Source organism: Jaculus jaculus, chromosome 1 (assembly GCF_020740685.1).
Source record: "Jaculus jaculus isolate mJacJac1 chromosome 1, mJacJac1.mat.Y.cur, whole genome shotgun sequence".
Taxonomy (NCBI): Eukaryota; Metazoa; Chordata; class Mammalia; order Rodentia; family Dipodidae; genus Jaculus; species Jaculus jaculus.
Genome location: NC_059102.1, coordinates 315900533 through 315927482, shown reverse-complemented (window position 1 = coordinate 315927482; position 26950 = coordinate 315900533). Strand labels below are relative to the sequence as shown.

Here is a 26950-nt window from a genome sequence, read left to right as displayed (position 1 = left end):
GTTCCAGAAATTTCATATCCTTTAAAAAAGTTAGTTAGTTAGCTCGTGCATGTGTGTGCACAGAGTGCATTGCGTATGAGTGTGCCAGGGACTTTTGCCACTGCACATGGAACGCCAGGTGCTTTTGCGACTTTTGGGGTCTGGCTTCACATGGGTGGTTGGGGAGCTAAGTGAGGACCAGCAAGCTTTGCAACCAAGTACCTTTTAACCGCTGAGCCATCAACCCAGTCCCCAGAAACTCTTAATGGTACCCTTTCATGATCAAGTTTCCCACGAGACTTAGAAACTGTTCAGACTGTATCCTCATATTAATAATGACCTCCAGTTACTGAGCTACTGAGTTTGGCCAGGCACTATATAATTTCTCATTTCAATTCTCTCTCGAGGAGAATGCTAATTACCCTCATTTTCAAAGATCAGACTATAGAAGATTTAGAGACATTAAGTAAATTGCTTTGGGTCATACAGCCTGTTAGCGGATATTTCAGAATTCCAAAGCAGGCTCACTTGACTCCAAAAAGTTCCAAACAACTTCGCTCTGCTGCCACTTACAAAATATTCCAGATACATTCTTTTCAAGGTCTCAGTAGATCTTATTTGTTTTTCTAATGTTACCATCCTGAAAGACTACTGAGATTTCAGTTGTTTGTCCATAAAGTTCCTTGCTAAAAAAAATTACCTGCTATTTATCTGAAATTCAAGTCTAATACAGGGCATCCTGTATTTCATACGTCCAGCCACCCCATCAAATCTCAGACTTTATTCCTGTCCTATTTCCAAGCAAGCTATAGAATCAAAAGGAAGGACTGGACGTTGAGATGGTGCAGACAGCTCTCCCTATGAGAAGTAGCCAGTCTCTGAAAAGGTACTGTGACCGAGGTTGAGACGAGACCCCAGGGCTGGTCAACAAAAAGCCAGTATGTCACAGAGCCTTAGAAACCAAAGAGTGAAAGCAGGGAGCACCATCCTCCAAGAGGGGAGGGAGAAAGCAAATAGGAAGCGGGCCTCAGGGGTCCCCTGCGGTGCGGGAACCAATTCGCCGGTAAACCAAAGTGCTAGCATACACAATGTGCGGACTGCCGGGATGCCGGCTAACCCAGCCCAACCCTGGTTTTCCTCGAAGTCCGTTCGGTGGGCCCAATTAGGCCCGCAGGCCCTTCCCACTCTCTCTCTCTCTCTTCCTCGGTGACAGCACCGCCCGTGACACCTAACCTCCACGTTCCCTTTTATTCTCTACTACCTTTGACTCGCGCGCTCTTGGTCTCGAATTTGGTTAGCATTCTTCTGGCCTCGGGCCCCGATGTCCGACTTCAGGGTCCCGCCACTCCCCGCAGACCTTCCGATGCCTCCACGTCAGCTACCCTAGGCCGCGGCTCCCGGAAGCGCCTCCGACACGAACTTCCGGTGCCTGGGGCTCTGGACCACAGAGACGCCGTCGGTGACAGCCTAGAGAGGCCGATACCAGCCTGGAGGGGAACCAAGGCTTCCGCTCAGCGGAGAGGCAAGATGGCCACGGCTGGGGGCGGCCCTGGAGCTGACCCGGGAAGTCGGGGTCTTCTTCGCCTTCTGTTTTTCTCCGTGGCTCTGGCAGGTGAGGCCACCCCACGAGTGAGCTCCGCTCCCTGAGGGGAACCTTCCGGATCTGCCCAACGCAAGTACTGGCGTTTCCCTTCTGGTCCCCGCTGCCCCTCTGTCCCCCCGCCCTGTTAATCCTCTCTCTCTTTCGTTCCCACGACAGAAGTTCCCCCCTTTGCCTGCACCTTCTGTTCTTCGCTCGCGCGGCGTGTCGTTCTGCTTCTGTCCCTCGAGGCCTTTTCCTAGTTTTCCAACCCGATTCCCACTTTGTCCGAATGGCACGTTTTCCCCACAGTCCCATCCACCCCACCCACAATCAAAAGGAACAGGTGTGGAAGTTCAGCCTCCTTCCCTGCCTTTAGGACTTCAGAGACCAAAACAGTCTCGTTTTGTGGGTGCTGTGTGGCTCTGAAAAGGGAGAGTCCACATTTCTTCCTCTGTTCGTTCCACTATAAACTCGTGTCTTGCCTTCATTTCTTTGATAAGTAAAGCGAGACGGAGGTGGGCTGGGCTGTTCTTAATTGTTAAGACGGTGAAGTAACGATTCAAGGAAGTTTAGGCGTTTCCAATGTGTTTATTTGTTTATATGTAGGTGGCTGTCTAATTGATTGGGCCCTAAAATGCAAATGTGCCTGCCTATAATCATGACTGTATCTTTCCCTTCAATTCACATTGCTTTTGACATCTTCAAGAGCGGAACTGTAGCTGCCCCACACTGTAGGGTGAATACAAATGACCTGCTGGTGTTTGATTAACTGAACAGGTGTGTGCATAAGGTTTATCCCACTTCTGTTCAGATTCTTGGAAAAAGTCTTAGGGTTTTTGTTGTTTTTATTGGTTTTGTTTTGGTATTCTGCATTCTTAGGCCAGCACTCTTTTCTTTTTTCTTTTAAATTTTTACTAGCATTTTCCATGATTATAAAAAAAATGTCCCATGGTAATTCCCTCCCTTCCCCTCCAATTTCGCCTTTGAAATTCCATTCTCCATCATATTACCTCCCCATCACAATCATTGTACTTACATATATACAATATAACCTATTAAGTACCCTCCTCCCTTCCTTTCTCTTCCCTTTATGTCTTTTTTTTTTTTTTAAATTACTTATTTATTTGCAAGCAGAGAGAGAGAAACAGAGAGTAAAAGAATGGTTGCACCAGGGCCTCTAGCCACTGCAAATAAACTCCAGATGCATGTACCACTTTGCGCATCTGCCCTTAAGTGGGTACTGGGGAATCAAACTCTGGTTGTTAGGTTTTGCAGGCAAGTGCCTTAACCACTGAGCAATCTCTCCAGCCCAAGCACTCTTATTAACTGTTTAGTAATATGCATACAGAATAGAAAGGCACAAGTGTTTACCCATGCAATCAGAAGCTGGCACATGTGATGTTGATCACTTTTCCTGTGACAAATCACGTTTTTCTTAGCTTTATTGTCAAAGGCTCCTCATGGAGCTTACTAACCGTCTGAGCCACATAGAGGGGAATTATGTAGAGCACCTATTTGTCCCAATGTGACCATGGACTGAAAAGAATGATCATTAGTTCCATTTTAGAAAATATGACATTGGGTGATTTGCTCAGGCCATGAACTGGGCTAGTAATAGAGACTAGTATCAAATGTCTCTTGATTTCCTTTCCATTTTTATTTTAATCTTTTGATCAGGTTTGTGTCGGGGAAACTCAGTGGAGAGGAAGATCTACATCCCCTTAAATAAAACAGCTCCCTGTGTCCGTCTGCTCAATGCCACTCATCAGATTGGCTGCCAGTGTAAGTTGAGATTGGGATTTGTGTGTGGGGCCATCGATATTTCAGTTTGCATCCTGGATACTTAGAAATATTCATGTCCTATTTAGTCTTGGCACTCAAATTAGACTATGTGTGTAGGAGGTGGTAGAGAATCATCTGTCAAACCAGGAAGATAATTAATAAACACCAACATTTAGTAAATACTGCATGCTAAACTTTTTCACATGTGTATGTCATTTAACCTCTACAACCATCTTTTTAACATTGTACAAAAGCTAACTAAAATTTATAGAAGTTATTTTCACGTCCCAACATCATGCTGGTAATAAGTGATCATATTAGGATTTGAACCCTAGTGGTCCAAGTTCTAAATCAGAACTCTTTTTTTTTTTTTTTTTTGAGGTAGAGTCTCATTCTAGGCCAGGCTGACCAAGAATTCACTATGTAGTCTCAGGGTGGCCTGAACTCACAGCAATCCTCCTGTCTCTGCCTCCCGAGTGCTGGGATTAAAGGCGTTCACCACCAAGCCCGACCCTAAATCAGAACTCTTAATCCTACCATACAGTTTTCTAAGGAGAAAGAAATTAGCCTTATGGAATTTGTCATCAATCTGAATGATCGTTGTAGAACCAAAATGATGGGCTCTTTTATTTTGTATTTTTCTTTGAGATGGGGTCTTGCTGTGTATTCCAGGCTGGCCTCAAACTCACCATCCTCCACCCTTTGCCTCCTCAGTGCTGGGATTATAGGTGTATGCCACCATACCTAGCTGAACTTTTTGTGTGTGTGTGTGTGTGTGTGTGTGTGTGTGATGCTAGAGATTGAACCCCTACCATTGAGCTACATCTTCCACCCCAAAATGGGCTGCTGCAGGCCAGTGAACTCAGTCATTAAAGTGCTTACTTTGTAAGCATGAGGACCTGTGCTCAGACCCCTAGTACTCACATAAAAGCCAGGCTTAGCGGTGTTCACCTGCAGTCCCAGCACTAGGGAAGCAGAGACAAGTGATCCTGGGTTGTTCTGGCTAGCTAGTCTAGTCCTGTTGGTGAGCTCCCGATTCAGTGAGTGATCCTGCCTGTCTCAAAAAAAAAAAAAAAGGTGAAGAACAGTTGAAGAAGACACCCTGTGTCTTAGCTCCACATGCACAAGCATATGTGCTCCCCTGCACACACACACATGCATCCACCCATCCAAGCATACATGCATACCATACACACAAAAAGCCAAACACCTGCAAGAGGAAGTAGTGAACCATTTGTATCTACCTTTATGATTTGTAAGTGTGTTCCAGAACAGTATGCTATGACCCTGTTTTGTTTTGTTGTTTCCTTTTTTTCTTTTTTTTCCGAGGTAGGCCTGGAATTCACTATGTAGTCTCAGGGTGGCCTCGAACTCACAGCAATCCTCCTACCTCTGCCTCCCGAGTGCTGGGATTAAAGGTGTGTGCCACCACACCTGGCTCTGACTCTGTTGTTCTAAACACTATATAAATCACTGAGGCCATAGTTCAGTGGTAGAGCTCTTGCTCGTATACATAATGCTCTGTGTTCAGTCCCTAGGACTACACACATCCAAAAACCAAAAGTCAAGGGGAGAGGGTGGTATGATCTGAAAGCTGAATCCCAGACTGTACTCTGCTTATGCTATTATCTTTAGATTTTGGTCTTCTCTAGATGGTGGTTTTGTCAGAATGTAATTTTGCAGGTAAGCAGAATCATCTAATCTTGGTTTCATCATCGAATCAACCATTTCTTAATTTTACTTTATTCCTTTAGTAATGGTTGGAATGATGGCGCACAAAATCGAAACTTGAACTGTCTTTTTTGTTTTGCTGTAGTGACACAGCTATAGTTATGTAGCCCAGACTGGCCTTGAACTCTCTGTAGAGACTAACCTGGCCTTAAACTTGTTATTGTCCTGCCTCAGCCTCCCTACTGCTGGGATTACAGGTGTGCACCACCACTCTTAGCTTCACACTATCTTTTATTAGATGCTGAATCAATAGCATGATCTTGAGCAGTACTGTTTGATTTCCTGAAACCTTCCAGCTTGGTAAGAGGAAACAGTTACTGGAAAGTAAGGGATTTTCTCAGGCTATTATTAAATGCTTTTCTTCCCTGAGCTAATTATCCCAGAGCACCACAAATAGGTTCATTGGTTACAAGCAGCCTCAAGTAAAGTCTTCATTGGATTTAGTTTCTAAACTGAGTTTGTGGGTGAAAAAAAGAAGCAAGTTGAGGATGGATTGAGATCAGACTGTTGGAAGAACCTTACTAGGACCCAATTCTCCTGGAACTCCCCTTTGGAAGTGAGTCCTGCTGCTGCCGCCTGTTCTGAAAACAGCCCCGTGGGGAGCCAAGTGCCAGTGTGGAGAAAGAAGAGGGAGGAGTTGGACTGTGTCCATTTCCTCATTAAGATCTTGTTTCCTTTTCAACCTACTTATTTCTAAGTCTTACTTCATATGTGCTGTCTATTCTATGCAGGCTACACCCTTTTTAATTAAGATTGTAGCACAATAAAACCGAGAAGAAAAATGATCTAGGTTTGACTTTTCTGGTTATAATCACCTACTTCTTTTGGGTCCTAAAGTGCTCAAAGAGAACTACATGTAACTCTTCCCCCGCCCCCAAGGTAGGGTCTTCCACTAGTCCAGGCTGACCTGGAATTCACTCTGTAGCCCCAGGCTGGCCTCAAACTCATACAGTGAACCTCCTACCTCTGCCTCCTGAGTGCTGGGATTAAAGGTGAATGCCACCATGCCCTGCTTACTACATGTAACTTTCATCTTCACTGTATAGATTCAGGCAGTGGGGTGGGGTAGGAAAGCTGGAAGTTATTTACAATCATCAGATGGGACCTAGATTGGCATCCAGATTTCTCCATTCTAGTATCATAGTTTGTCTTCTATCCTCCCTGGAGATGAAGTTGCATATTTGTTTAACACACTAGCTTTTCCTTTTTTCATGTTTTAAGAACTATCGCGAGGACTGGTTTTTTTTTTTGTTTGTTTGTTTGTTTCTTTGTTGTACTTAGAATATCATTGGTATCTGTATCTTAATTAAAGCTGGCCCAGATTCTAATGATACCCTTATTTTTAAAAAACATTTAGTTTATTAAGAGAGAGAAAAAAACAAAAACAGACTGAGTATGGGTACACCAGGGTGTCCTACCACTGAAAATGAGCTCTATGTGCCACTTTGTACATCTGGCTTTACATGGGTACTGGGGAATCGAACTGTGGCCATCAGCCTTTGTAAGCAAGTGCCTTTAGCCACTGAGTCATCTTTCCGGTCTCTGATTCCCTTATTTTATTTATATGAACTTGTTAAGTATTTACTATGTATATGCCATAGTTAAGTGTTGAGACCCTGCACCAATGCCTAGAATTTTTTTTCTTTATTTTTTTATTTTTATTTTGGGGGATTTTCAAGGTAGGGTCTTGCTCTAGTCCAGGCTGACCTAGAATTCACTATGTAATCTCAGGCTGCCCTTGCACTCACAACGATCCTCCTACCTTTGCTCCTGAGTGCTGGGATTAAAGGTGTACACCACCACGCCTAGTTAATGCCTAGATTTTTATCAGAACCCGTGGGAGAAAATTTTTGCTGGGCTAGCAAATGGTATGTGCTTATGGCTTTTGTCTTCTGCCAGTTACAGGTGTTTCCGTGCCTTGCCCTAGAAGCACAGCTCTCATGTCTAGCTATATGTAGTAAAGAACTGTACATGTTTTGAAAATACATGTGTCTGGACTTGATCTTTAGTGAGTTTAGTATAGGAGATATGCAGTAGAGTCCAGGCTTCTGTGTATTTTGAAATCCCAGGGCCTGGGGTAGAGTGCATGCTATCATGCCTGAGGCCTTCAGTCTTATCCCTAGCACCAACAAGAAAAGGACAAAAAAAGTCTCAAATTATGTTAAATTCTAGACAGTCTGGACATAGTCTTCCCAGTCTTTGCATGTTGTGAGATGCCTAGGAATGTTGTGTGCCATTCTTTTGTTAAAAATTTGTATTTATTCATTTGCCTGTGTGCATGCATGCATGTTGCTGCGAATGAGTGCTTGCCAGGCTTCATGTGGGGGCTGGGAAATTGAACCTGAGCCAACAGGCTTTGCAAGCAAGCACCTATAACTGCCGAGCCAGCTCCCCCCTCCTTTGTATGGAGTTCAAGCACATGTAGACATGGGTATTATTTGTAGTCTGTCCCGGGATAAATGATGGGACTAATCTTGCTAGAGTTGACCAGCTGAAGGTCTTTGAAAGTACCAGATTCCCAGGAAGGATGGTAGTCGTCATCCGCATCTCTCAGATCCATTCAAGGCCTACTAGTTGGGAAGCTGTGCTGTAGAGAGCTCAGAGTGCCTGGTCACTGTCATCTGGAACTGTAGCTCAGGTGGCAGAATGCTCACCATGCATGAAGCTGTAGGTTTGGTCCTCAGCACTGCATAAAACAGGGTTGTAAGCCTAGCACTCTGGAGGTGGAAGCAAGAGGATCAGAAGTTTAAGATCATTCTTAGCTATGTGGAGAGGTCAGCTATGTGGAGAGGACACGGCCCTGTCTCAGAAAAAGCCAAAAAAAAAAAGCTGGGCGTGGTGCCACACGCCTTTAATCCCAGCAGAGGTAGGAGGATCATCATGAGTTCGAGGCCACCCTGAGACTCCATAGTGAATTCCAGGTCAGCCTGAGCCAGAGTGAGACCCTACCTTGAAAAACCAAAAAAAAAGAAAAAGAAAAAAATCACCTAAAGCTGGCCAGAAGCAAATACAAAGAAGGCTACTGAGGCCAAGGGAGTCTACACCTTTCCTTTCCTTACCTCTTTCTTTCCTACACCTTTTTCTCTGTGTGTTTGTATGTGTGTATACACACATGCATGTTATTGTGTGTCAATGTGGTTGTGCATGTGGTGGTCAGATAAGAAGTTTTGGGTCTTGTTCTTACTGTTATTCATTGCTGTGTTTAACAGGCTAGCTGACCCACAAGCTTCCCAGAAATTCTGTCTCCACATCCCTTCTTACCCATCTTACCCTCAGTGTGCTGGGATTACAGAAGCCTGCCATACTTCTGGCTCTTATGTGGGACCTGGGGATCTGAACTCAGGTACTCAGGATTGAGTCGCAAGCACTTTGTCCACTGAGCCATCTCTCCAGCCCTCTATACATTTTCTTAAAGGAAGATCCAAAGCTAAAAGTCCCAGCTAGAAATTTAGAGTCTAGCATTTCATGGAGAAAATATTTTAAAGCTAGGCATGGTGGCACATGCCTTTAATCCCAGCTCTCGATATAGGAGGATCACCGTGAGTGCAAGGCCAGCCTGAGATGACATAGTAAATTCCAGGTCAGCCTGGGCTAGAGTGAGACCCTACCTCAAAAAAACCAAAATGATAATAATAATGATAAGGATTTTGAAACTTGAATGCCTACTGTTCTAGAATTTTGTATATACAATTAGGTAGGTTGTTGGAATTGGGAAAAATAAGTGAAGATCATGACACCTTTCCAGCATTTAATTTAAAAAGCAGATGGGGTTAGGTTGAAGAGATGGCTTAGTGATTTAAGGCACTTGCTTGCAAAGCCTGCAACCTAGGTTCAGTTCTTCACCCACCCACATAAAGCTGGACAGACATTTGATTAGAGTGGCAAGAGACCCTGGTGCACCCATACACCCACTCACACACACACCCACACATACATACAAATAAATAAATAAATAAATCATTTATTTTTAAAGATTTTATTTATTTATTTATTTATTTATTTATTTGACAGAGGGAAAGAGGTAGAGAGAGAGAGAGAATGGGCACGCCAGGGCCTCTAGCCACTGCAAAACCTTGTGCATCTGGCTAACGTGGGTCCTGGGGAAATGAACCTGGGTCCTTTGGCTTTGCAGGCAAGCGCCTTAACCGCTAAACCATTCCTCCAGCCCTCAATCACTTATTTTTAAAAGGCCTCCAGTGAGTCCATTTGGAATATTTTTCTCCCATCCCCATTTCATCTCTTCAGTTCAAGTCTAGAGGTGGCTGTATTTACCCAAATATGTCGTGACATCTTTAGAGAGAAAAGATGTGCAGAGTCAGACAAAATCAGAGCTGTCAACTATGGGAGCTTTAATTTGACCTGTTCTGTGCCGGCAGCTTCAATTAGTGGGGACACAGGGGTTATCCACGTAGTGGAGAAAGAAGAGGACCTGCAGTGGGTGCTGACAGACGGTCCCAATCCCCCTTACATGGTTCTGCTGGAGGGCAAGCTTTTTACCAGGTAAGAACTGGATGTGCCTGTTGAGACTATTTTTCTAGAGAAGGATTTAGTGAAGAGTCCTCATACTTGTGAGTAGAAACCTCCCTTGGCTGTCTTGGTCTGGTTGAGGAGGGCCAAGACTAGTGTTGAGAAGGAAACAGACCCCATCAAAGGGAATCATCTTGATGACCGTAAAAGTAGAGCTCTACTAAGGACCTCAGGGAAGAAGTGGTGCCCAAGCCACTCAGAGATTAGGTAGATGAAATGAATCCCTGAATTCAGATCGAGCCGTAGTCCAGAGTCAAGAGTTAAAGACTGTCTAGGGCCATACTACCCAGAACGTGCCCAATCTCATCTGATCTCAGAAGCTAAGCAGGTTTGGGCCTGGTTAGTACTTGGATGGGAGAAGTTGAAACCCCCAAAGGGAAGTGTGTTGATAGTTGTGATTTCTGTGACTCTCCATTATTTCCGGGGGGGGAGGGGGTGGCCGTGGAGGGAAGATATTGGGCTGTGATACCTTCCTGTCTTCTCCCATGCCATTCCCTCTATTCCAGGGATATAATGGAAAAGCTGAAGGGGAGAACCACCCGAATTGCTGGTCTTGCAGTGACTTTAGCCAAGCCCAATTCCACTTCATTCCACTTCTCTCCTAGTGTGAAGTGCCCAAATGATGGGTTTGGTAAGAGCACGGAAGGATTGGGAGGACCTGTTGTCATACAAGGCTCATTGTTGCTCAAGGCTTTGGGGATGGGGTGGGCTGGTTTATGTCTGTCTCTGTCTGTGTGCATTGTGAGCAACTGACTTCACTCCTCCTCCTCCTCTCCCTCCTCCTCCTTTTTTCTCTTTCTCTTCCATCATTCTTTCTTGTCCCATGCTCAGACCCCTGATCTGCCCACCCAGGGTTCCTTGATTGCATGTCTCTATTTCAGTGAAGTTGGTGATAGATTCTCGCCTGCTTCTGTGAGTCACTACCTCCTCCTGTACTCTATCCCAAATCGCCTGAGATCCCACCTTTCCTCCTTCATCTGGCTCCCGAGTGCTTGGTGTCTCAATAACCTGTCCCCTTTCCTACCCTCCTTCCTCTCTTCAGGCATTTACTCCAACTCCTATGGGTCAGAGTTTGCTCACTGCAGAAAAGGGCTGTGGAATGATCTGGGCAATGGCTTAGCTTATGAAGACTTCAGTTTTCCCATCTTTCTTCTTGAAGATGAGAATGAAACCAAGGTCATCAAGCAGGTACTGACACTACCAGAATCTAGCAATTCTAGAAAGAGGATTATTTTTATGCCTCTTGCCCTATTTAGAGGGAGGTTTGTTTTAATAGTGCACATTTTAAAAAATGGTTCCTCCAAAAAAAATGTACTAAGAAGTTTGGCCAGGTATGGTAACGCAGCCTACAATACCAGCACTGAAAAGCAGGAGGGAGGATTGTCACAGATTCAAGGCCATCCTGTGATGAGGATATAGTGAGACTGTCTCAAAAGCAAAACTAGGACACCAAGAAATTTGTTGTCCCTACATTTCCCTCTTAGCATTTCTTCTTTCCTGATACCACAGCATCTGAAGCTTTAGACTGAAAGGAAACAGAATCTTTGAAAAATGAACATGAAACAAGGTACTTGACCATGGTTAAGAACCAGATAAAAAGAGCTTTGGGCTAGGACTTTTGACTCATTTTTGGCAAGAAAAATATCACAAGTTAGAGGCAACTGACTTGTAGACACACAGTGAATTTTAGGTCAGCCTGGGCTACAGAATGAGACCCTGTTTCAAAAACTGAGCAACAAAAACCAAAAGAGCATTGGACTAAGAATTGAAAATGTCAGTTCAGTAATTCCTGAGGTTCTGTATAGTCCTATCATGTCCTAATTCTGTCTAGTCTAGCTGCTTCATTCTAAAATTATAACCAATTAAAAGATTCATCCAAGATGACAAGGTGAGTTGACGACCAAGCATTTTTGAATCTTTTTAAAAAATATTTTATTTATTGCTGGGTGTGGTGGCACATGTCTTTAATCCTAGCACTCGGGAGGCAGAGGTAGGAGGATCGCTGTGAATTCGAGGTCACTCTGAGACTACATAGTGAATTCCAGGTCAGCCTGGGCTAGAGTGAGACCCTACTTTGCAAAACCAAAATCAAATCAAATCAAATCAAAAAAAAAAAAAAAACAGTGACAAAAACCAGACATGGTGGCAACACCTGTAATGTCAGTACTTAAGAAGAAGAGGTCATGGCAGGAAGATTGTGAGTTTGAGGCCATCATGAACTACATAGCAACGCCCTGACTCAAAAACAAAACAAAAAAAACCAACCCCCCCCAAAAAAAAACCCAGATAAACAGTTAACCAGGTGTATCAGCTTATACCTTTAATTCCAGCATTCTAAGGCTTTAGTGTAGCAGGATAGCTGTGAGTTTGAGTCTAGCCAGAGTATCAGAGTGAGTGCCAGGTAGGCCTGGGCTAGAGTAAGACTCAGCCTCTGAAAACAAAATGAAACAGACAACAAAGAAAAGTTCATCTGTTCTAACCAAGGCATTGATTCCATGCCTTCCCCTCCCCACCCCCCCCAAGGTAGGGTCTCTTTCTAGACCAGGCTGGCCTTGAACTGACAGTGATCCTCCTGCCTCTGCCTCCTGAGTGCTGGGACTAAAGGTGTGCGCCACCACACCCAGCTGAGCCTTTACCCTTTTAAGGAATTTTTCTGTGACACCCGTAGCTCAGGGATAGTGTATCCCAGAAGATAGTGACTTAAGGATGGAGCGGGCCCATCCTCTTTCTGGGAGCAAGAGAGGGCCTCCATGGCTGGCTGGCTCAGGGCTGTCCGTCTCCCTTTCCAGTGCTATCAGGATCACAACCTGAGTCCGAATGGCTCTGCGCCAGGCTTCCCACTGTGTGCCATGCAGCTCTTCTCGCACATGCACGCCGTCATCAGCACTGCCACGTGCATGCGGCGCAGCTTCATCCAGAGTACCTTCAGCATCAACCCAGGTAGGGCAGCTGCGCACTGGCTGCACTGGTGGGGGAGGCGAACCAGGCCGGGGAGGTCGATGTGATTATGACAGGAGAGGAGTCATCCCAGGCAGCAAGCACCGGGTGGGGGAAGTCTCAACAATCCTGAACAGTTTAGGCACCTGAGCACTTAAAGTAGGTGGTGACAGAGAAGCCAAGCTGCAAAGTTGAAGGTGGAGAAGACCCTCAGTGTCCACGGGCACTAAGCGAGGTCTCAGACCTCCTTCACAGCTGCCTTCTCCCTTAGTGCTGTTGATCTCTTGTTTGGTCCTGCTCAGAAATCGTCTGTGATCCCCTGTCTGACTACAATGTGTGGAGCATGCTTAAGCCTATAAATACATCTGGGACATTAGAGCCTGACGACAGGGTTGTGGTTGCTGCCACCCGGGTGAGTGGTGCCCCTGAGTGGCACGGGAAGGGTTGGCACAGGAAGAGTTCGTAGGGCATATCTGACCTCAGAGTGAGCACATTGGGAAGAAGGAGCTGGGCTGTGGGACTCCTGGGTTCTGTATGTGCCCTGACCCATGCAGATGATCTTGATTGGAACAGGAGCGGGGGCTGGCGAGCTGGTCCTAATGCGCAGTTTTAAAGTGTACGCCCTGCCCCGCCTTCTCGTCTTTCCCCAGCTGGATAGCCGGTCCTTTTTCTGGAATGTGGCCCCCGGGGCAGAAAGTGCTGTAGCCTCCTTCGTCACCCAGCTGGCTGCAGCTGAAGCGTTGCAGAAGGCGCCTGATGTGGCCAACCTGTCCCGCAATGTCATGTTTGTCTTCTTCCAGGGGGTAAGGGCTCTTCCCCTCGGGTGGGGTGCCAGAGAGGAGGGGAGATGTGGAAGGAGCTGCTCTTGTAGACCCGAGTTGTGAATCAGTGGAGTCTGGATGTGTCCATATGTTTCCCCTTTGGGACCCTCTATTTTAGGAAGTTTCTGTGTCCTGAAGTGATGTTACCCCCCCCCCTTTCCCTCCCGCTCTCCTCAAATAGGGTTGCTTGAGGCTTCCTTTTGCTTTTCTTGTCCAAGTCCCTTTACTGCTACCTGAGGGACCCCGCGTCTCCCCTGTGGCACCACAGCCTGGCTGTAGCATAAGGGAATAGCGGCTGGGGCTGAGCCAGTGCAGGTAGGGGAGAGTCAGGAAGCAAATGCCTAACAGCTGGTATTTGCTTTGGGCCTTTGCAAAGGCGGTTTTCCCTGTTCCTGGGCTCCAGAAGTCCCATGATACATGCATGTGAGGGACAGTCACTGCTGGGAGGTTGTTGGGTGGAGGTGGGGGAGTCACATGGCTGTAAGATGACTGCAGTTGAGGGGATTCAAGAAAGCAGCCTTCTTGCCTGCAGCTTTTTCCAGCCTTTTTAAAAAATATTTTTATTTACTTGAGAGAGAGAGAATATGGGTGCACCAGGGCTTCCTGCCACTGCACATGAACTTCAGGTGCTTATGCCACTTACTGCATCTGGCTTTTATGTGGGTGCTGGGAAATCAAACCCACTACATCAGGCTTTGCAAGCAAGTACCTTTAACCACTGAGCCATCTCTTCAGCCCCTATCTATCCTGTTCTAAGCCTGCCTTAACCCTTGGGAATTTCTGTTCCTTTTCCCACCATTTTCACTCCTCAGGAAACTTTTGACTACATTGGCAGCTCAAGAATGGTCTACGATATGGAGAAGGGCAAGTTTCCTGTACGGCTAGAGAACATAGATGCGTTTGTGGAGCTGGGACAGGTGTGCAGCTTGCTTTGAACTTTTGCTTCCTGTCCTGTTACCCTTGTCACAGGCACCACTCACCCCATGACTCCTTCCCCCCAGGCCTGGGTTGCAGCAGGAGACAGACCATAAATGTTGCTCTTCATCCTCCTCAGGTGGCCTTAAGAACTTCACTACAGCTCTGGATGCACACAGATCCCATGTCTCAGAAAAATGAGTCTGTGCGGAACCAGGTAACCCAACAGATAAGAGAAAGGATTGGAGTATGCATTGGCTAGAGGATGTAACCCCAGCGGTCACAGCTTGCTGGGAGGATCAGGAACTTGGTGACACTGGTTAGCTCCCTGGAATGGGTAATCCTCTGGTCACTTGGTCCCTACCAAGCTACCACTGCCTTTTAGGGGCAGGTGAGTGACTAGCTCCTTCTCTTCTTGCTGTCCTACGGACCCGGTTGTCAAGGCTACCCAACTAGATCGCTGCCAGCCTCAGCCCCCTACCCACGTTGCCCTCCACCCACAGCGCTCCTCCTACCTTTGCCGCCGCTCTCCGCTGAGTTTCCCAGACTCCCAGGCCCTTTGGAGGGCAGCGTTAAGCCTCTTCGCAGCGCTTTTGTGCCGCTGCAGCCTTTGCTGTCATCCTCGTCAAGATTCCCGTAGTACTGGGAGAATTGTTTCCCTATTTGACATTCTGTCATTTATTTGCGCCCTCCAGATCTGTACCCCAAATAATAAGAGAAACATCCACTAGGAGTAAGGTAGAGTCCTGGGACAGTGGAGTTTACTATAAACGTGAAACCAGCGGCGCTCTTCTTTGTGCTCTAATCTCCTTCCTAGGAAGAAGGGTGAGTGCAGAGGAAATTCAGAGCATTGCTCCCGATAGGTTTGAGGAGTACAGATCTAGGCGGGCATGGAGCTTGCAGTGACCCAGACAAGGGGGCCTGAGGTGCACAGTGCATGTGCTTCAGGCCTGAGAGACCCCTCACCCCCCACCCCACCTCCTGGCAGTCAGCCCCCCTCACCCCCTCAGGTGGAGGATCTCCTGGCCACACTGGAGAGGAGTGGTGCCGAAGTCCCTGATGTCATCCTCAGGAGGATAAATGAGTCCCGGCCCCTCCCACCATCTTCTCTGCAGCGATTTCTTCGAGCTCGAAACATCTCTGGTGTTGTTCTGGCTGACCACTTTGGTTCTTTCCAGAACCGGTGAGTTACTGGCCCTGCACCCTCTTCTCAGAAGCAGGTCTATTCTTCAGTCTGGGAGGAAGGTTACGGTTTCTCTCCCCATGCCACACACTTTCTCCCCAATTTCTAGGCAGTTTGGGTTCTTTGCTGCTTGGTGGCCTGGTTCCCTTATTCTCACAATGAGCCCTTCTTTTTTGTTGTTTGTTTTCCTCACTGTAGCTCAGGCTGACCTGGAACCCTGGAACTCTGTAGTCCCAGGCTGGCCTTGAATTCACAGCAACCCTCCTTCCTCCATCTCCCAAGTTCTGGGATTAAAGGTGTGTACCACCACACCTGGCTCAACCCTTTTTAAATAATATTTTTTTATTGATTATTTATTTGTAAGCAGAGAGGGAGAGGAAAAAAAATGGGCATGCTAGGGCCTCCTGCTACTGCAAAGAAACTCCAGACACATGTGCCACTTCTTTTGGCTTTATGTGGGTACTGGGAAATTGAACCTGGGCTGTCAGGTTTTGTAAGCAAGTGCTTTAATTGCCGAGCCACCTCTTTAGTCCCAACTCTACTCCCACCTTAGCACAGTCATCCTTGCTGTTTCCACTTCTGCCAGGTCCTCTTGGCACCTGAGTTCCCTAGGGCTGCTAGAAGAGGGCATCATCTCAAACAAGCGTGGGAAGGATGTGGGGTTCCCTGGCTGGAGGACAAGAGTGGTCTTGGTCTGGGACCTGCCAAAGGATGCCATAAATGGTACTCAGGCTCTGTAAAACGCAGCATGTTCTTCCCATATGGTAGGTGTACATGGTTCAGTGTGCTGGCGGGGACTTGAGAGATAAGAAAGCACTGGTGATCACCTTTTTTCCCACCGTGGGTACCCTTAAGGCTGAATGGCTACTTCTTCAACCTCCCAGGGACCAAATGAGTTTATAAGTAAAAAATAAGCCAGAGCATAAGTTCCCTGGCCCCAGTCAGAGACCTTCTCGTTCACTTGGAGGAGTGACAGTTCTAGGACTAGTCAATTCTCTCACTCGTTGCTTTGTGTTACTTTGAGGTGGGGGGTGATTTATCACTTGATCATGTTTGGAGTTGATTAATGTGGCAGACGTGGTTCTATGTGGGGCAGAGATTTATGCATAGTAAAAGTTGGGAGCATTCTTTTTTTTTATTAACAACTTCCATGATTATAAACAATATCCCATGGTAATGACCTTCCTGCCCTCACTTTCCCCTTTGAAACTCCATTCTCCATCATATCCCCTCCTCCTCTCAATCAGTCTCTCTTTTATTTTGATGTCATGATCTTTTCCTCTTATTATGATGGTGTTGTGTAGGTAGTGTCAGGCACTGTGAGGTCATGGATATCCAGGCCATTTTGTGTCCAGAGGAGAACGTTGTAAGGAGTCCTACCTTTCCTTTGGCTCTTACATTCTTTCTGCTACCTCTTCTGCAATAGGCCCTGAGCCTTGGAAGGTGTGATAGAGATATTGCAGTGCTGAGCACTCCTCTGTCACTTCTTCCCAGCACCATGATGCCTCCTAACTCATCCCAAGGTCACTACCATCTGAAAAGCGAAGGTTCTCAACCAAAGTGAGAGTAGCATTAATAAATAGGTATTAACATTAAGAGAAGTGCTTACTGGGCAGTTTAATGAGCATAATATATACATTTAGCCAGACAGCAGCAGACGTTACACCCCTAGGACTCATGACTACCTCCGTTTTAGGTTTTCAGTATCAGGGATGTATTCCCTCCCATGGAGCAGGCCTCCAGTCCAATTAGAGGGCAGTTGGTTTCCACCAAGACAGACAATGCCACTATTGCACCCGTTGGCTCATTTGGCCTGGCTGGCAAAATATAAAGCTTGCAGTATCCATTGTTGAGTCTCTTCACTGGTGATTTCTCTTTCTCCCATTGAACTGCATGCAGAATGGCTTCTTCCAGCTTTCTGTCAGCTGGTCTACATGGAGGAGGTTTTTAGCTCAGTTCCAGCAGGATTTTCAGTGGCCTTGCAGCCCAAGTATGTGTAGTCTTCACCAATAGGGTCTTACCATCTATTCCTGGTGGGAAACCAAGGGCCTCAGCAATGTCCTGTAATGTTTTGGGGGCATCAGGGACTTCCCTGGCCAACAACTCTCTGAAAGGTATCCCATCCCTGGCACTGAAAATTTTCTAGTAACAATCTATGGCTCCTGAATATTTCATTGCCCAAAAAAAGTAGGTTTCTTTATGATTTATTTATATCCTCTTAGATTTTGATTAGCCCTCCCTCCACCCTTCTTTTACTCAGTCTCTTCCCCTGACCTCACTTGGGCCTTTTCACCCCCCATTAATCTATTCTTCTCCTTACATATATACAATACCATCTTATTAAGCACCCCTTTCCCTTCCTTTCTCTTCCCTTTATATCTCTTTTCTAGCTTACTGGCATTTGCTACTGAGTTTTCTTCCTACTCACACATATGAGAGAGAACATGCGATGCTTGACATTCTGGGCCTGGGTTACCTCACTTAGTATAATCCTTTCCAGATCTCTCCATTTTCCTGCAAATTTCATAACTTCATTTTTCTTTACCACTGAGTAGAACGCCATTGTATAAATGTGCCATATCTTCATTATTCACTCATCATTTGAGGGACATCTAGGCTGGTTCCATTTCTCAGCTATTTTAAAATGTTTCCTTGGTACTTCCCAAGGACCAGCCCAGTGAGTTCATATATATATGTATGCATACCTGATCCTAACACTTGATGCCCCCAGCCTCAGTATGAATGTTCATTGGAATAGTTGCTGTGACTTCATGGCAGTTCTCTGAGAAGCCTCTTAGCTAGCTCTGTGTCTCAATAATTAGAAGAGTCTCCAGTGTTTACAGCTTACTACTTTGTCCATTAGCAGTATCTGCATTTCTTCCATTCTTTTTTTATTTTAATTTTTATTTTTTGAGGCAAGCCCAACAGACCAGCCAGTCTTGTTTTTTTAATGTGTGTGTGAGAGAGAAGTGTGTGTGGGGGTATTGGTGTGCCAAGGCCTCCAGCCACTGCAGTCAAACTCTAGACATGTGCATCCCCTTGTGTGTTTGTGTCACTTTGTGCATCTGGCTTACGTGAGACCTAGAGAGTCAAACATTGTTCTTAGGCTTTGCAGGCAAGCTCCTTAACCACTCCAAGCCCTCTTTTTAAAAATTTATTTATTTGGTTTTGGTTTTTTGAGGTAGGTTTTCAATCGAGTTCAAGCTGACCTGGAATTCTCTATGTAGTCTCAGGGTGGCCTAGAACTTGTGATCCTCCTACCTCTGCCTCCTGAGTGCCAGATTAAAGGCATGCACCACCATACCTGGCTTTTTTTTTCTTAGTGGGAGAGAAGGAAGCAGAGAGAGAGAATGAATATGGGCATGCCAGGGCCTCCAGCCACTGCAAAGGAACTCCAGATGCATGTGCCCCCTTGTGCATCTGACTTATGTGGATCCTGGGGAATTAAACCAGGATCCTTTGGCTTTGCAGGCAAATGCCTTAACCACTAAGCCGTATCTTCAATTCCCCCACCCACCTTTGTAAAATAAAGTTTTTTTTGTAAGCACTGAGAGGGAGAGAGAAAACTATGAGAATATGGGTGGGCACCAGGACCTCCAGCCACTACAAATGAATTCCAGATGCTTGTGCCATCTTGTGCATCTGGGTTTATGTGGGTACTGGCAAATTGAACCTGGGCAGCTATGCTTTGCAGGCAAGCATCCCAATTGCTGAGCCATCTCTCCAGCTCTTTTTTTCCATTCTTTTCGTTTTTTGGTTGGTTGGTTGGTTTTGGTTTTTTTGAGGAACGGTTTTGCTCTAACCCAGGCTGGCCTGCAATTCACTATGGAGTCTCAAACTCACGGCAAGTGCTAGCATCATAAAGGTCTGTGCCGCCACACCTGGCTTTTTTTTTTTTTTTTTTTTTAAGCAGAGAAGAGAGAGTTCACATCTCTACGTCTCTAACCATTCTCACCCTTGTTCCTACCTCCTTGTTTTTTCAGTGCCTTTCTTTAATGGTGGAGCCTAATTTTCTTTTTTCCTTTCCCCTTGGATGATGGAAAATAAGATACCAAGTTTCTGTATAAGGGGCATTTAAATAGGAAAGGGGCAAAATTCTGGCTGAATCTAGCCAGGTCTCATGCTGGCTTTCTTGGCAGCTTTTACCAGAGCATTTATGACACTGCTGAGAACATTAATGTGAGCTACCCTGAGTGGCAGAGCCCAGAAGAGGACCTGAACTTTGTGACAGACACTGCCAAGGTAGAGTTGACCCAGGCTGGGTGGGAGTGGGTGGAACACAGTGGAGATCACGAGAATGAAGCGCCCAAGGGAGCCACTCTTTTCCCCTCCCCTTCCCTCCCCTTCCCTCCCCTTCCTTCCCCTCCTTTCTCCTCCCCTCTCCTCTTTAGGCCCTAGCAAATGTGGCCACAGTGCTAGGACGTGCACTGTACGAGCTTGCAGGAGGAACCAACTTCAGCAACATGGTTCAGGCTGATCCCCAAACGGTAAGAACGATGGGCCCCATCCTTTCTATGTCTGTTTACAGAGGCTGCCCTAATTTTCCCTTGCCCATTCTTAGACTCTGGAATTCAGTATGTCTGTCCATGCCTGTGGGTTTGGTACCCCTGAGAGTGGGCTTGTGGCATCTTTGTGAGCCGGCTGTTATCTCCCAGCCCTGGTATAGCTTCTTCCCTGTGACTTATCTCTACTCCTTCTTCTCTGTTCTTGTAGCAAGACACAGCAGTTTCTGTTCTCACTGTTCCAATCCTAGGTCACACGCCTGCTCTATGGGTTTCTGGTTAGAGCCAACAACTCATGGTTCCAGTCTATCCTCAGACAGGACCTACGGTCTTACTTGGGTAAGCGTCTGTTGTAAGAAGGGGCCCCCCTCAGCTGAGAAAAGGTGTAGAGAAAAAGGTATCATTTTGGTTTAATCCTCACTCTTTTTTTTTTTTCTCTTTTTCCTCTCTGCCTTCCCTCCCTTTTTTTTTTTCTCTTTCTCTTGATGTGTGTCGGATCCTTTTCCCTTTTTCTTTTCTGGCTCCTGCTAATGTTGGGCTCTCCCTACTCTAACCTGCCTTGATTCCCACCTTTCACCTACCACATCCCCCCTTCCGTGTGGCCTGCAATCAGGTGATGGGCCTCTTCAACATTACATCGCTGTCTCCAGCCCCACCAACACCACTTATGTTGTGCAGTATGCCTTGGCAAATCTGACTGGCAAGGTGACTGACCTCACCCGAGAGCAGTGCCAGGATCCAAGTAAAGTCCCAAATGAAAACAAGGATGTGAGTGGTGGTGGGGGTCGGGGGAACCCTGGGGCCTCTTTCCCTTGGGAAAGTTGGAAGATCTCCTAGGACCAGGTGGATTTGGGGATTGGGATGGAGAGGTGGATACAGCCCTGTGAACCTGAGTGCTTAAGAAGCGGTCGTGTGGGTGAAGTCAGGCTCCCACGGGCTGAAGGGATGGCAGGCGCTTAACGAGAGTGTCATCTCAGCCCTGGGCTATGGCCTGTCTTTTGCAGCTGTATGAGTACTCATGGGTGCAGGGCCCTTTGAGCTCCAATGAGACGGGCCGACTCCCACGGTGCGTGCGTTCCACAGCTCGGCTAGCCAGAGCCCTGTCCCCTGCTTTCGAACTGAGTCAGTGGAGCTCCACCGAGTACTCCACATGGACTGAGAGCCGCTGGAAAGATATCCGAGCCCGCATATTCCTCATCGCCAGCAAAGAGCTCGAGGTAAGATGGGGTCCCAGGGGAAGCGGCAGAGCTGGACTCCTGTTGTCTCTCATCTCGTCTTTTGTTTGCCCCAGAATTATGGCAGAAATCTACTGCAGATCCGCACCTGGTCTGCCAGCCCCCATTGCAGGCCTCTTTCTGCTGGTGGTTTGAATGTGGGCTCATTTGGGAAAGCCCTGTGGGACCCGGAAGGTTTTCCACAGCGCTCACTCCCACCTGGGCATTCCTCATCTAGCACAGCTGGGAGGAGTGGCTGTGACATTTATTGAGCCCATTACAAGTAAGTCATACGCAAGTGCCACATGAGAATCAAAGCCGTAGGTCCTGCCCTCCAGACCCTTAAAAATCTCAGTAACACGAGATGGATAGAAGAACCGATGCAGCTCTTTGCAGATGAGGAGTGATGAGTTTGCAGACTGGGGAGATGTTGCCATGGCTGTCCATACTCGGTGCTTAAGCCAGCACCAGGGTCCCCGTGTTCTGTCTGCCGCACCTAGTCACCCCAACCTGCAGGGCTCTGAGAAGGCATTTCTTCTGCAGCTGATCACCCTGATGGTGGGTTTCGGCACCCTCCTCTTCTCTCTCGTCGTCACCTACTGCATCAATGCCAAAGCCGATGTCCTTTTCATCACCCCGCGAGAGCCCGGAGCCGTGTCTTACTGAGGAGAACTCCGGTGCTCCCTGCCAGCTCTGCACCTCATCTCCTACATCAGTTGTCCCACTGGGAACACACCACTAATTTGTCACTGGACTCTCTCTGGGCCTGTCTCAGACTGGGATTAACATAAAGGAGTGGAACTGTAAGTGGAGGCCGTGAGAGATAAACAAGTTGCCTCCCTTTTCCCAGTTTCTTTCCTCTTTCTTCTTCCTTCCCTGTCCTCATGAGATACTGGGCTTATGATCGAAGCTTCCTGTTCCTGTTTAACTCCCCAATTACCCACCCTCACCTGCCCTTCCTAAGGACACCTCCTCTCTTTCCATCCCGCCCTGTACCTCCCTCTGCTCCCAGTGTCACCCCCATCTCACCTCCTGTCCCCAGCCACCTACTGGACCAGGAAGAAGGACATGAAGAATTGAGCATAGGGATCAAACTACAGTGAGCCTCCGAGGAGGAAGTGGCCTCTGGCCTGAGTCCACTGTCTCCTTCCAACTGCCCTTTCTCCAGGTCCTCAGATGGTATGATAGGGTGGGCATGTTGCCGGGTGGGTATCCCACCTCCAGCCCACAGTGCTCAATTGTAATTTTTATTATTAAGCTGTAATATCTATTTTTGTTGGTTTGTTTTTCCTTTTTTGTAAATATATAAATAGCAAATTTCATTAAAATTGTCCCATACAACTTGTACTTGACGCTTGGTGTTCTCCAGGCACCTTGCCCAGTGCCCTGTAGACGGAAGTGAATGAGCTTGCTGCTCTGTGTGCTCCAGACGGTCTCAGCAGTAAGACCTGTTAAACAACCAACGTCCAAAAAGAAGGACCCTACGAGCCCTGGCATCCCCCTTAAAAGAATGGTGTTGTCAGTTTCTTTGTACTTTGTAAAGGACAGACATTTTTTTTTAAATTATGTATAGTTGGGTGTGATACAGGCCTTTAGCCCCAGTACTTGGGAGGCCAAGATAGGAGGATCGTTGTGAATTTGAGGCAAGCCTGGGACTACATAGTGACTTCCAGGTCAGCATGGGTAGAACGAGACCTTACCTTGGAAAAAAAACAAAAACAACTGTGTGTGTTTATTTATTTATTTGACAAAAAGGGAGAGAATGAATGGGTGTGCCAGGGCCTCCAGCCACATGCGCCCCCTTGTGCATCTGGCTAATGAGGGTCCTGGGGAACTGAACCTGGATCCTTTGGCTTTGCAGGCAAATGCCTTAACCACTAAGCCATCCCTCCAGCCCTGTATGTGTGTGTTTATATGTGTGTGCACATGTGTGTGAAAGCCAGAGGTATACATCAGGTGTCTTTCTTAATCATGCTTCACTATTTTTTTGTTTGTTTGACTGATTTTTGAGGTAGGGTCTCACTGTAGCCCAGACTGACCTGGAATTCACTATGTAGTCTCAGGGAGGCCTCAAACTCATGGCCAATCATCCTACCTCTGCCTCCCGAGTGCTGGGCTCAAAGGCACATGCCACCACATCTGGGCCATTCTCCACTTATATTGAGACAGGATCTCACTGAACCTAGAGCTCATCCATTCAGGTAGGCTAGCTGGCCACTGAGCCCCAGGAATTCGTGAAGCCTGCCACCCCAGCACTGGGATTATAGGTACATACTGTATCACCCAGCAACTTACTTGGGTGAATCTTACCTCAGTTCCTCAACTTACACAGCAAGCACTTTATGCAATGAGCCCAATAGGCACTTCTGTCTTCACTTTTAGACGCTGGCTGGTGTACAGAGAGGAAGCAGAAACAACCTTACCCTCCTGTAGCTCACAGTCAGGGTAAGGGAAGAGACACACTTACACTGGGTGTTCTCCACAGTGCTCCAGTAGCAGAAGGGTGGGATGCCTGCAATGGGTGATGCTTGAGTCAGGCTCGAATGAGGTCACCACGTGTGGAAGCACCATCAAGCAGAGGCACAGGTTATGTTTGGGAAGCCGTAAGTCACTCAGTGTGTCTGACCCATGGGCAGGAGGTGAGGTGGAGGTGTGCTTGGGAGTTTGGGCCCTCCACGAACAGTGGGCTGCTTGTAGATCAAAACAACGGTGGTTTGGGACTGTTGCAGAAAGCATCACAGGCTCTGCAGAGACTAATTCCCTGGGTCTTCATGGAGGCAAAATTCTGGAGACTATGGGAGCTGCCAACTGATGGTGGGCAGCAGTCTCAGCAGTCAGCTGGGAGGGGAAGAGAACCAGCCGTGTGGAAGCTGAGCCCAGCTTCTGCCCTTGCAGCAGGAGGCCAGGGGCCATGTTTCTTGTTTGTGCCCGAAGACCAGCAGTGACGGCAAACTGGCCACTTTCACAAGTACCAAGCACTCCTTAGTTCCTAGGTTGAGCGGTTTGCTATTCTAGAATCCCACTGGGAGGAGATGATTTCTCCAACTTTCTCTCCAGGCTCTGTCTAGAGGGGGTATGTTAGGATTCGGAGATAGGAAATGTACCCTGCTGCTCTCCACCCCCAGCTGGAGACAGGCCGTGTGCTGCGCTGGCGCTGGCGGGAACTGAGCACAGCTGCCGCCATCGCCACCGCCTGGGCCAGCTCCCTGCCTCCCCTGGCCAACAGGTCTCCCAGCGGACACAGCAGTAAACTCCCCCATCCTGCTGGCAGCTTTGGGAAGTGGGGACGTGGCTGGTACCAGGGAGGGAGCTAAATGGAAGCAGAGGCTTGGGCAGATTTAAGGGTAAGATGGGTAAGAAAGAAGGGCACAAGATGTTTCCTGTGGCTACGAAAGAACCCACAGCACAAGCTCCTCTTCCATACTCTTCCTCCTCTAAACAATGAAAAACCTCTTCTATGGCTTTTAGAGAGGCCAGGCTCCATAGAAGGAGCACAGCCAGCCAGATGACCCAGTGGGGCTTCCGAATACCCTCTCAGACCGTGGTGCTGCCACTTCACCAGGCATCTCGTGTGCACTGAAGACTGATGCCCATGGCATCTTTTTGGACACATCTTAATTCCATAGCTTCCTTCGATCTAGGCCTGGTTTGCCCTGGGCCTTCTGATATACATACAGCATTTCCCAACTCCTTTCCCTTCCCCGAAGGCTTCCTGAGTTCTCACTGCCTCTTCTCAGCCCTCACAACCCATGTAGAAAGATTGAACACTGTGCCCCAGAATCCAGTCTGTCTACCTACCTCAGCTCTTGGGACCAATGCTGAAGGCTTTCCTACCATCTGGTGTCTTTCCCAGTCAGAGTAAAGGGGTTTACTATTTTCTCTCTCTTTCCAACTTCCAGGCTATTGCTCCCAAAGGTATATCCTATTTGCATGTGTGTAGTGAGGAGGGGGGAGAAGGGGTGCATGTAGATATCTCAGAGTATGTTTGTCCTCTCCTTCCACCTTCCTTGAGAGACAGGGTCTCCCTTGTCCTTCCTGTCCCCTCCCCAGCCTCCCCTACTAGTATGTGGGGAGCAGACAGGAAGTCTAGCCTGGCTAGTGAGCTTTGGGATTCTTCTAGGATTCATGGATATTGGAGAATTGAACTCTGTGTGGGCAAAGTATCTTTAACTGCTGGACAATCTCCAAGGCTCCAAGGAGATATTTTTATTTTTATTTTTTATTTATTTATTAGAGAGAAAAAATGGACGCTCAAGGGCCTCCAGCCACTGCAAATAAACTCCAGACACATGCGCCACCTTGTGCATCTTCTTTGCATGGGAACTGGGGAGTTGAACCTGGGTCCGTAGGTTTCCCAGGCAAGCACCTTAACTGCTAAGCCATCTCTCCAGCCCAAAGGAGATATTTTTAATCTATATTCTGGTGTCCTAAACAATTTCTTTTTGTTGTTGGTAGTTTTTTTTTATTTATTTAGTTTTTTTGTTTTGTTTTTCGAGGTAGGGTCTTGCTCTAGCCCAGGCTGACCTGGAATTCACTATGTAGTCTCAGGGAGGCCTTGAACTCATGGCGATCCTCTACCTTTGCCTACTGAGTGCTGGAACTAAAGGCATGCGCCACTATACCCACCTCAGAAGTTTTTAAAACATTGTTTTTATTTTTACTTATTTATTTGAGAGAGAAAGAGGCAGGTAGAGAGAGAATGGGAACAATAGGGCCTCTAGCCACTGAAAACAGACCCCAGAAACATGCACCACCATGTGCATGTGGCTTTTATGGGTACTGGGGAATTGAACCTGGGTCCTTAGGCTTTGAAGGCAAGTGCCTTAACCACTAAGCCATCTCTCTAGCCCTTGTTTTGTTTTTGAGCCAGGGTTTCACTATGTAGCTCAAGCTGATATTGACTTTGTAGTCACTCCTGCAGTAGTAGTAAGTGTTTTTTGAGCATGGCTACAGCAAGGCCTTCTGTTCTCACATCCTCAAAGGTTAGCAGAGATGGTGTCTGTCCTTTGAGATGCCAGACCCAGCGTTCAGATGCCGCAGGTAACATGGCAGAGATAAATAGCCAAGTAAGCTGGGCATGGTGGTGCACGCCTTTAATCCCAGCACTTGGGAGGCAGAGATAGGAGGATCATCATGAGTTCGAGGCCACCTTGAGAGTGCATAATGAATTCCAGGTCAGCCTGGGCTAGAGCATAACCCTACCTAGAAAAACAAACAAACAAACAAACAATAAATAAATAAACAAAATAGCCAAGCAAGGTTTTTTTTTTTTTTTTTTTTTTGAGGTAGTGTCTTGCTTTAGTCCAGGCTGACCTGGAATTCACTATGCAGTCTCAGGGTGGCCTCAAACTCATGATGGTCCTCCTACTTCTGCCTCCTGAGTGCTGGGATTAAAGGTGTGTGCCACCGTGCCAGGCTCCAAGCAAGTTTTTGTTTTGTTTTATTTTGAAGTAGGGTCTTACTCTAGCTCAGGCTGACCTCGAATTCACTCTGTAGTCTCACGATGGCCTCAAATTCATGGTGATCCTCTTACCTCTGCCTCCTGAGTACTGGGTTTAAAGGTGTGCACTACCATACTCTGCTCCAAGAAAGTTTTTTTTTTTCTTTTTAATAGTTTGGTTTATTTATTAGAGAGAGAGAATGGGCACACTAGGTCCTCTAGCCACTGCAAATGAACTCCAGACACATGCACCACTTTGTACATCTGGCTTACCTGGATACTGGGGAATTGAACCTGGGTCCTTAGGCTTTTGCAGGCACGTGCCTTAACCATTTAG

At 47.0% G+C, this 26950-nt stretch overlaps 2 protein-coding genes across 5 annotated transcripts in view; one reads left to right on the top strand and one right to left on the bottom strand.

Annotated features, from left to right (window-relative positions):
* The window catches only part of Copa (COPI coat complex subunit alpha), a 69298-nt gene extending 67658 nt beyond the window's left edge, over window positions 1–1640 (bottom strand). The window contains exon 1 of one of the 2 annotated variants that reach the window (XM_004671117.2): window positions 1241–1640. In XM_004671117.2, the coding sequence (XP_004671174.1) occupies window positions 1241–1280 (40 nt within the window). In that variant the 5' untranslated portion in view covers window positions 1281–1640. The remainder of the gene's footprint in view (window positions 1–1240) is intronic. The other variant, XM_004671118.2, reaches the window with a different exon arrangement.
* On the top strand, window positions 1438–22520 carry Ncstn (nicastrin). Of its 3 annotated transcripts, XM_045141872.1 has the most exons (18): window positions 1517–1591; window positions 2268–2338; window positions 3239–3343; window positions 9451–9574; window positions 10108–10232; window positions 10644–10789; window positions 12391–12541; window positions 12841–12950; window positions 13189–13341; window positions 14172–14276; window positions 14414–14491; window positions 15285–15457; window positions 19597–19699; window positions 19849–19944; window positions 20211–20298; window positions 20573–20727; window positions 20964–21176; window positions 21717–22520. In XM_045141872.1, the coding sequence occupies exons 4-18, from the start codon at window positions 9543–9545 to the stop codon at window positions 21837–21839; spliced, it is 1851 nt and encodes a 616-aa protein (XP_044997807.1). In that variant the 5' UTR covers window positions 1517–1591; window positions 2268–2338; window positions 3239–3343; window positions 9451–9542; the 3' UTR covers window positions 21840–22520. The 3 variants fall into 3 exon arrangements, with proteins under 3 accessions (XP_004671172.1, XP_044997807.1, XP_044997808.1); XM_004671115.2 differs by lacking the exon at window positions 2268–2338 and having other exon boundaries at window positions 1438–1591; XM_045141873.1 differs by lacking the exon at window positions 2268–2338 and having other exon boundaries at window positions 1519–1655.
* Window positions 22521–26950: the final 4430 nt, after the last annotated feature.

Excerpts from the sequence above, each read along its gene's own strand:
- Ncstn (XM_004671115.2), top strand. The coding sequence starts at position 1,507 with ATGGCCACGGCTGGGGGCGGCCCTGGAGCTGACCCGGGAAGTCGGGGT. Across the intron at positions 12,542-12,840 it reads TACCTTCAGCATCAACCCAG|AAATCGTCTGTGATCCCCTG; the intron begins GTAGGGCAGCTG and ends GGTCCTGCTCAG. Across the intron at positions 13,342-14,171 it reads TGTTTGTCTTCTTCCAGGGG|GAAACTTTTGACTACATTGG; the intron begins GTAAGGGCTCTT and ends TTCACTCCTCAG.